At 43.8% G+C, this 9,110-nt stretch overlaps 1 protein-coding gene across 1 annotated transcript in view; it reads left to right on the top strand.

The window, feature by feature from the left end:
• The first annotated feature begins 807 nt into the window (after positions 1-807).
• Positions 808-9,110, top strand: part of wdr95 (WD40 repeat domain 95) — a 40,757-nt gene continuing 32,454 nt past the window's right edge. Inside the window, exons 1-6 of the mRNA XM_070433926.1 lie at positions 808-983; positions 2,459-2,720; positions 6,411-6,464; positions 6,751-6,834; positions 7,242-7,307; positions 7,747-7,973. Of these exons, the coding sequence (XP_070290027.1) occupies positions 916-983; positions 2,459-2,720; positions 6,411-6,464; positions 6,751-6,834; positions 7,242-7,307; positions 7,747-7,973 (761 nt within the window). The 5' untranslated portion in view covers positions 808-915. The remainder of the gene's footprint in view (positions 984-2,458; positions 2,721-6,410; positions 6,465-6,750; positions 6,835-7,241; positions 7,308-7,746; positions 7,974-9,110) is intronic.

Raw genomic sequence — 9,110 nt, 5'->3', positions numbered from 1 at the left:
TGGCAACATGTTCTATGCCCCTTGACAAAATGTGTAGAATTGCAGAGAATTAACTCTAAAATGCACAAGGTGTGGTGCCCCCACAACACAACTTCGCCTAGGGCCTCCAACACTCTGTTAGAKTGGASGAAATGGAGRAGCTCAGCCTTTCAGATCCAGTTCARCCCACAGCCTCTGCTTCTCAAGGTCTCACATTACCTGACACAGTTCACCTGGACTCACGTGGGTGGCTCTCTGGTAACTAAGATACTCTCTGGTAACTAAGATACTAAGATAACTACTGGATGCATTTCTGCTAATATTGTCTGTTCCACAAAGCAGACAGAACCTTGGATTAGATCTAAAGGGCACCACCCTATTGGTGTAAACCTGCGTAGATGTCATGTAACTGCCGTGTTATAATGATGGTATTACACTGTAGCGGTTGTCTCTGGCAGGTGGGGATCTGCCCCACCACCTCTGCCCCACCTGCCCTGAATGACGGGTCGCCACGGGTATTCCTACTGTTTTAAAAGGCGTCAGAATGAAGTTTCAGAGACAGTCGATAGTGTAATACCATCATTATAACATGGCAGTTACATGACATCTACGCAGGTTTACACCAAATAGGGTGGTGCCCTTTAGATCTAATCCAAGGTTCTGTCTGCTTTGTGGAACAGACAATATTAGCAGAAATGCATCCAGTAGTTATCTTAGTATCTTAGTTACCAGAGAGTATCTTAGTTACCAGAGAGCCACCCACGTGAGTCCAGGTGAACTGTGTCAGGTAATGTGAGACCTTGAGAAGCAGAGGCTGTGGGYTGAACTGGATCTGAAAGGCTGAGCTCCTCCATTTCCTCCACTCTAACAGACAAGTGAACACTGGACCAGGTTGACAGACAGACAAACAGACACAGACATACAAAGACTACCGTGATGCCGCTGGGGAAGAAAGTTCGCCCTTCTTCAGCTGCTGGGAAACTAGAGATTCAGAATGTGTCCAGGTATTCTCCCTCTGCTTCTCCTCGGCTTTTTCCCCTGTCAGTTTGAGAGTCAGTCATGAGCCACTGCGTTGTCGTGGCTTTTAACAGCAGATCAGCCGTGATTCCATGCTGGTTTTCTAATTGATTATCACATTTGTTGCTCTGCTGTTTTCCAGTGTGGGCTTTCATCTCAGCATGGGGCTAACGAGGTTGAGCTGGGGTGACAGGTGATTTGGGTTGAGGCTTTTGCGTTGTTGCACTGCGATGTTGTTGCTCTCCAAAGGAGCAGAACGCCTATTTTTCAGAGCCTGTTGACTGTTGTCAAGGGGTTGTGGACGTGGCCTCGGTGGCACAGCTCTACATTTACCATGTAGCACTGGAAACCTAATTCATTTGAGCTTTGATTAAATACAGTTCCCCAGATTTGATAAGATTTTATGCCTGTTATTCCTAGCCCCCCTCCTATCTTCTGTTTTGGTAAACARAATTGTAGTTGCCAGATCATGCGGAATTTGTCATAAAAGTGGCTGTGTCAAGCAAAGTTTATAACCTCACAGAGAAGTTCTGCTATACACACAGACTCCCGCTGATGTACAGTAGTTATCTACCGCGTATTACGTAAGGAACAACTTATTTTGCGACCCCCGTCTGCTGTGTGTTTGGTTTGCCTGGAAGGCTTTTGAGACTGACAAAATTATCTGGTGGATGTAGCTGCAAACAGGGCTTTCCTCCCTCTCACAGCATTGACTCCAAGGCTGCGTTTCTACAGGCAGCCCAATTCGGTTAGTTTTCCCACTAATTAGTCTTTTGACCAATCACATCAGATCTTTTCACATCAGATCTTTTTCAGAGGTGATCTGGTTGGCCAAAAGACCAATTCATGAAAAAAAGATCCGAATTGGGCTGCCTGTGTGGACGCAGCAAGGAAATGTAAGGTTGGATCCCTTCTAGGTCAGAGCACCAATTACACAACACTGTGAAGTCTGAGACTTGGGATTTATACTGTAATTATTACAGATTTGCATATTTAAAGCATATCTTTTAGAAGTTAAACCAGAACTTGCATACAGCACTCCCTTCTGCTTAGACATGCCACCCACAGACAAATGATTCACTTGTATTTATTTTAATGTTTACCTATTCCAGAAACAACCCCTATCCCCTACTTACTTGGCAATTGTGGACATCTGAAATGATTTTATTGGTACAGTGTAATAAATATGGTGAAAGTCCTACCAAGCCTATCAGMGGGCAAGGTGGAGCTACTACCATTTTTTGTTTGTCTATCCTCCCTTCCTTGACTAGGCCTACATTCCTGACCTGACCTGACATGGCTGGATTGGTGAAAGCTGTGATATAACCATTGCTTATACCTATCAATTTGTGTTAGTTCAGTGATTACTTGAAGGGAGGAAGGAGGGATGCATTTTCAAAGTACTCAAACAGGGTCTTCTTTTCTGGACTTAAAYTGAGACTTTTGGGTTCTTCCTCCACAGCGTCTTTGCTGAGCTGGGGAGTGCAGGAGAGCGAGGGACTAAGATGTCGGGGCCAGAGCAGCGGGGAGAGAGATCGGACCCTGGTGTCGCGAGGGCGTACCTGGGGGCCGTGTCAGAGGACAGGCCACCTCCTAAGTGGCTGGAGCGTGAGCTGCTGAGACAGGAGAACCGTCGCCACTCTGTAACCATGGGGGACCAGGYCAAACTGAGGTCACGACTACTCTACAGTGTCGATCCCACACGCAGCCTCAGCAAGCTCAAGGTATATCACCCTAAAGGACAGTTTCCCGGAGCGAGATTAAGCCTAGTTCTGGACTAAAAAGCGAAATATGTTGTTTCCCATTATACAACGGSTGGGTCTAATCCTGAATGCTGATTGGTTAAAAATGCATTCAAGCCAGTGTCTATTCCAGAAGTCACCACTGGCTAAATCTATGACGTTAAAATGCCTATTTACTCTGTTCCATCTGACTGCGCAATCCACTGTCTCATCAGCCCAGGCAAGCAATTTATAAACTTGATCTCTACTATAAAAAGCATCTAGACATATCATCTCACATTTCTTTTAGACTAACATTTAGTTTTCAACAGCGGGGATTTCTATAAACCTCTGACATTTGCAAAATTGTTTCAATATTCAAATTCGATCTCCAGCTGTCCCATAGTTTTTATTACAGAAGTCGGCTTTTTAATTCTTCACTTGAATATTTATCCTCGTTGTAGGTCTTGCAAACTCATTTTGGGAGATGAATGTGGTTTGATGTCGTGGGATTATTATATAGTCTGTGACTACCAACCCATTACCCTCCTCATACCCTGGGAGGTGTTACCAGGAATTGGTTATCAGAGAGCAGCAGAGGAAGGTTTGTTGGGCACCTGTTACTTAGAGACAGGTATAGACAGACGTCAGGGTAGCTAACGGATCAGTGGCCTACTTGTTCACTATCCATGAACGTGTCTCCATGAGGATGTRAAAAGCTCTGGAATAGTGGAAGTGCAAATGTAATTGTATTTTTTGCTGGATAGAAGCGACACAGACAGACAGTCTTGATGAATTAAAAAACGAATTGGGTACTGGTACCTAAAAAGGTAATGTTACACAAACATTTGAAGATTTGTTTGACCCGTCTATGAATTTGAGAGTGGTTACATTTCACCAGCCCCATCCCTTATCTTTATACTAAACTGGGCTGAAACGCTAACTGACTGACTCATAGAATCTGTATCATGATGAGTTTAACCTTAAGGTGTCAGTAGAGTGTCTGCTGAGGTTCTGCATCGTTCCACCATCAGTCCCCTTCCCTCCCCCCACAGATRTACAACTGCTGTGGTAGAATTGAAGCAGACACCCAAGGGAGGAATCMATTTGAGGTTATGCCAGAAATGACATTTTGAATCAAGTTGAGAATATATTTTCTAATTACATGACAGGGCCTCTGGCAGGCAGCGAATTATCAGGACCAGTGAAGGCTGTGTTTTAGATCCGAACTAAAGCAAACACAATTACTGGGTCTTGCTAAAGGGATTTCCATTGATACAAATAACAACCTTCAACCTGACTGGAGGAAGGGGAGCAGCCCTGAGATTGGTAATCCCAAACTGTCACTACAGTGTTAGGAATAAATTCAGTCCATTCTAGAAATCCAGGAAGTGAATTGAAGATAATGGACAGTTTTCAATTCATGAATTGACTTTATYGAAAACGGAATTGACCKGAACCTTGRCCACTACAGTTGTCTGTCTATCACTGTCTCTTCTTAATAGACTGTCACTGGAATTAACACTGAACATTGCTCTATTCAGTAAAGTCAGACAACAGTGAAACAGAGCAATATTGTATGGATTMCATGCTAGCCTCTTCTGGCTTTGGTCATCTAATGAGAATACTGCTCTGCTGAAATAGCTTGGCTCGATTGCAGATTCTCTTTATAGTTTACCTGTTWATTAAAGGGCCACTCTAAAATAGATGGAGCTACGGATGCAAGAACTGACCATTCATGAGATCAAACATGAACCATGTTTGAAGCTCTACAATGTTTGTTTATGAATGGATTACAAACAATAAAGTAAAACAACCTTACATTTTGGGTTCTGATGGTGTCAAACAGTTGAACGAAGCTCAAGAGGTTAAGTTACATTAATCAACAATCAATGGCCATATATCATGAAGTAAAAGTAAAAAAAAAAAATGGATGTACCAATCCCAGATTGCCCGTTTAAGGACTTCCATGTGATAGCAGGTACATTCTGCCTCAGGTGGAAACATTAATGGAGTCAGTAGTAGAAGTCTGCCAGTAGAAGGATTTGGAGAGCAATGKGGTTATGAGAGTGATGCTCCCTCCCAGTCTCATATAAATAATGATTGTCCTGCACTGCTAAACAATAAGAATGCTTTGTGGGTCTTTATAAAACAATTTTGATGGTTATATGAAATTAACCCTTATATTTTTGGTTCTATATAGCACCATTTCTTCTAGCGGTGTGATGGCTCCTGTTAGAACCCTGGCATAGTCCCGGTGTTTGACGCTGAATGGTGTTGTTAAACATGTTTCAAATGCACCTAAAACGTAATGATTGATTCAATTCTCTATCTCCACTAGTATTTAACTGTTGATATATAGTACAGACCCACATTTCCGCACTCACCTATACTAGCTAGTCATTTCACATTCACACGCCACACGCACGCACGCACGCACCACACACACGCAACGCACGCAACGCACGCCACGCACGCACGCAACGCACGCACACACACACACACACACACACACGACACACACACACACACACACACACAACACACACACAACACAAACACACACACCACACACACACACAGCACACACAGCACACACACACACACACACACACCACACACAACACCACAACACACACACACACACAACACACACACCACACAACACACACACGCACACACATAGACATACACACACACACACCACCACACACAGAGTCCAGGAGTTTGTTAGTGTGTTTATCCCTGATATTTATTAATGACAGATCAGAGGCTCCCTGGATGAAAGGCCTGTTGCTAGAAGACCCTGGCTGTCACATCTGARAGAGGCCATTATTACAGAGAGCATGGCATGTCACCATGTCAAGGTGTCACACCGCCCTCCCCCTAGGAACATACAGAGATGTATGTTCCTAGCTCTCCCCCACCCTCCTCTTTGTGCGTGCAGTGTAAGATTGAATCTATATGAGTGTGTGTGTTTGTCCTGTGTGGGTGTGTGCATTGCTGTGTCTCGGGTAAGTGTGTGTGTGTGTAGCTGATGTGAAATGATTAGCTAGTTAGTGGAAGTAGTTGTTTCCATTACTCCGCAAGGGCCGCGGCTTTTGTGGAGAAATAGGTAACGGTGCTTCTTGGGTGGCAGTTGTTGATGTGTTCAGGGGGTCCCTGGTTCAAGCCCAGGTTGGGACAAGGAGAGGGACAGAAGCAATATTGTTACGTGTGTGTGTGTGTGTTAGTGTGTATGAGTGTTTGTGAGTGTATGTATGAGTGATGCCTGCATCTCAGGGCCACTAAAACGGGGGTCTAACCCCCACTCAACGGTGCCACCTAGTGTGTTGTTAATTAAATGCAAATTGTGTGCCATGTTAGCCAGAGTCCTCTCTCAACCTTGTCCCCTCTGCTCCCCTCCCTTGGTTCTCTAGCGCTCTGAGTTCATTAACTGGCTGGTAAGTGGAGTCTGTGAGAATTGAAGGAGCAGTTTGATTTGTCACCTCTCCTTGTTATTTCACTGTTCTTCATTTCCCAGAAGTAATGGAACAATTATGAAACAATTTTCCAATTCCATTATTATCTTATTGTGTATTAAAACACTGCTTTGATCTGAAGTTTCTGTTCATKCCTGTGTGGAATTACTTWAAAAATATATATAATTTGTGACACTATAATGACAAAAATGCATMTTTTTTTCCCAAATAGATTGAGCAGAGAGTATCCCTTGAAAGCCTGACAAAGCTCAAGCTGGCATTTGAGGTACATTTCTGCTGTGGTTTGAGAATGTGTTGTTGGCATGACCTAGTATTGCCATTCCTTATGGATATACGCGTTGAATTCCAATCGAACCCTAGCCAAYCCTATAGATCTGAGAGGATTGGTAGGCGGAAGCAATTTGGCAACATTTCTATCTAGCCAATCAGAAAGGCGAGATGAAGCTATTACTATAATGCATATCCAATCCTCAAATCTACAGAAGTAGGGGCTAGGGGTCGATTTGGAATTCAGTGATCCAATGCATTTAGTGACACCTTCTCCTCTGCAGGAATTTGAAATGGGTGGCCTGAGATCACTGGATGTGTTCAACTTTGGACTGATAGTGAAGAAGTGTTTGGGCTTACACAACATAGTAAGTGTCAATGGRACTGGAAAAGCACCAAGACGACGCAACTTTTAATTATAAGACAGACAGATGAATAAATGGCTGGATCTCTGGCCCATATCTCTGCCTCTTTCATTCTCTCAATTCAATTCAATTCAATTCAATTCAATTCAATTCAATTCAATTCAATTCAGTGGGCTTATTGGCATGGGAAACATATGTTTACATTGCCAAAGCAAGTGAAATAGAACTCTCTTCCCCTCTCTCGTGCAGTCTCTCTGTCTCTGTATCTATCTCTCTCTCTAAATAAAATAGTTTTCTATTTGTCACACTGTAAATGTTTCATTGTATTTTTAACAACCCTGATAATGATGTCTGGACTCAGCTATGTTATTGTTGTCTGTCCCATCATTCCTTTGTTCTGTGAACGTCAGAACAATGCCCAGATCCAAGAACTATTCATGAAGATCGATTATTCTGGCCAGGGGAGGATTGAATGGGTGAGATGATAAGATTAATTTCCTTTACTCAGGTCACAAAATATTTATTCCCCTTAGAGTGGAATGGTGACAGCCCAAGGAAAGCAACTGACAAAATATGAAGTACAATTTCCATGAAACTGGCCCTCAAAATGTTTGGGTTTGATTCCATGTCGAACAAAGATTTTATTTGAGCCTGATCCCAGGAATTTAGTTTGATACCCCATTTATAGAGTGTACTGTACATATATGTATGTCACAACTGCTGATGATCACTCTTGAGTTGCACATCTATCATACACCACACATGTTTTTAATAACTATTATCTCGATGTTCCATTTGATGTGTCTCGTGTTATTTGTCATATGTATTCGCACTGCTTGCCCGCGTTATTGCCTATTGCAGCTTGTGGAATAAATAAAGCACTATGTTGATTTGACATTGCCCTATCTCCTGCAGGATGAGTTCTGTACGTACATGCAGTTGGAGTACACGGAGAAGGAGGAGTCAGTGTTGCGCGGCAAACAGGTGGCGTTCTCCCTGCCAGCCACGGTCAGGGCCCTAAGCCACGGAGAGCCCGTTCTGCGCGTCCACTCCACCCCCGATGGCACCATCATCACCGTCCGCGAGGATGGGGCTGTCTACTACTGGAGCCCCGAGCTCAACCTGAAGAGGAGCAAGAGCGTGTTTGTGTGTGTGTGTGTGTGTGTGTGTGTGTGTGTGTGTGTGTGTGTGTGTGTGTGTGTGTGGTTTTAGGCTGCCAGTGTGTGATCTGGTATTAGTGAGACATGGTCTAGGCTGCCAGTGTGTGATCTGGTATTAGTGAGACATGGTTAGGCTGCCAGTGTGTGATCTGGTACTAGTGAGACATGGTTTAGACTGCTAGTGGGTGATCTGGTATTACAAGGTTTAGACTGCTAGTGGGTGATCTGGTATTACAAGGTTAGACTGCTAGTGTGTGATCTGGTATTAGTGAGACATGGTTTAGGCTGCCAGTGGGTGATCTGGTATTAGTGAGACATGGTTTAGACTGCCAGAGTGTGATCTGGTTTTAGTGAGACATGGTTTAGGCTGCCAGTGCGTGCTAGACTAGAGGCTCACCAGTAGTCCAGTCTCAGAGGGACTGTCTCCAGGGAACTGATCTGACAGTACGGCTCTAGAGAGGACAGCTCATACAACTGGATCTCTCTGTCTCTGTAACACAGGACACACCGATAGGAACATTGTCCCCGAGTGCATTCCAAATGGCACCCTATTCCCTTGTCCTAGTGCGCTTCTTTTGAACAGGGCCCATGGTCAAAAGTAGTACACCATATAGGGAATAGGATGCCATTTGGGACGCGGCCTCTAACTGCTACCATGGGTATGACAGGTCACACTGTTCAACTGAGACTCAGCGATCTGGGAATTGACCATGATTAGCGGTGGAACATAGATGTTGTCAAGAGAGTGCATAGCAACAGGCTGCACTAACACAAGACAGTAAAAGAAAGGAATATGTACAAAAGTAAATGCTCTAGTTACTTTTCAGCTGAGCCTACATTCTGAAACAGACAATACAGTTCTTACCCTGTTCCCATGATAAGTTTGTTGTACTGTGGCATGGTGGTAAAATCAGTTGCCCATTTTGGTTTTCTGCTCACAGGTCTTTCATGCTGCATTCAAAGCAAATCATTGAATTTAAGTGATGCAAAATTCAAAACACATTTCCAATCTATGACGCATACATGCTCCTCTGAGAAGGGTGTGGTCCTACATAAAAAAAGGACAAGTCTACTTGCTCACACTTCAAAACTACTCACTGACACACACACCCAGACACC

The sequence above is a fragment of the Salvelinus sp. IW2-2015 genome, linkage group LG22 (genome assembly GCF_002910315.2).
Source record: "Salvelinus sp. IW2-2015 linkage group LG22, ASM291031v2, whole genome shotgun sequence".
NCBI lineage: Eukaryota > Metazoa > Chordata > Actinopteri > Salmoniformes > Salmonidae > Salvelinus > Salvelinus sp. IW2-2015.
Note: the sequence above shows the minus strand (reverse complement) of the source record. Positions and strands in the feature narration are given on the sequence as shown.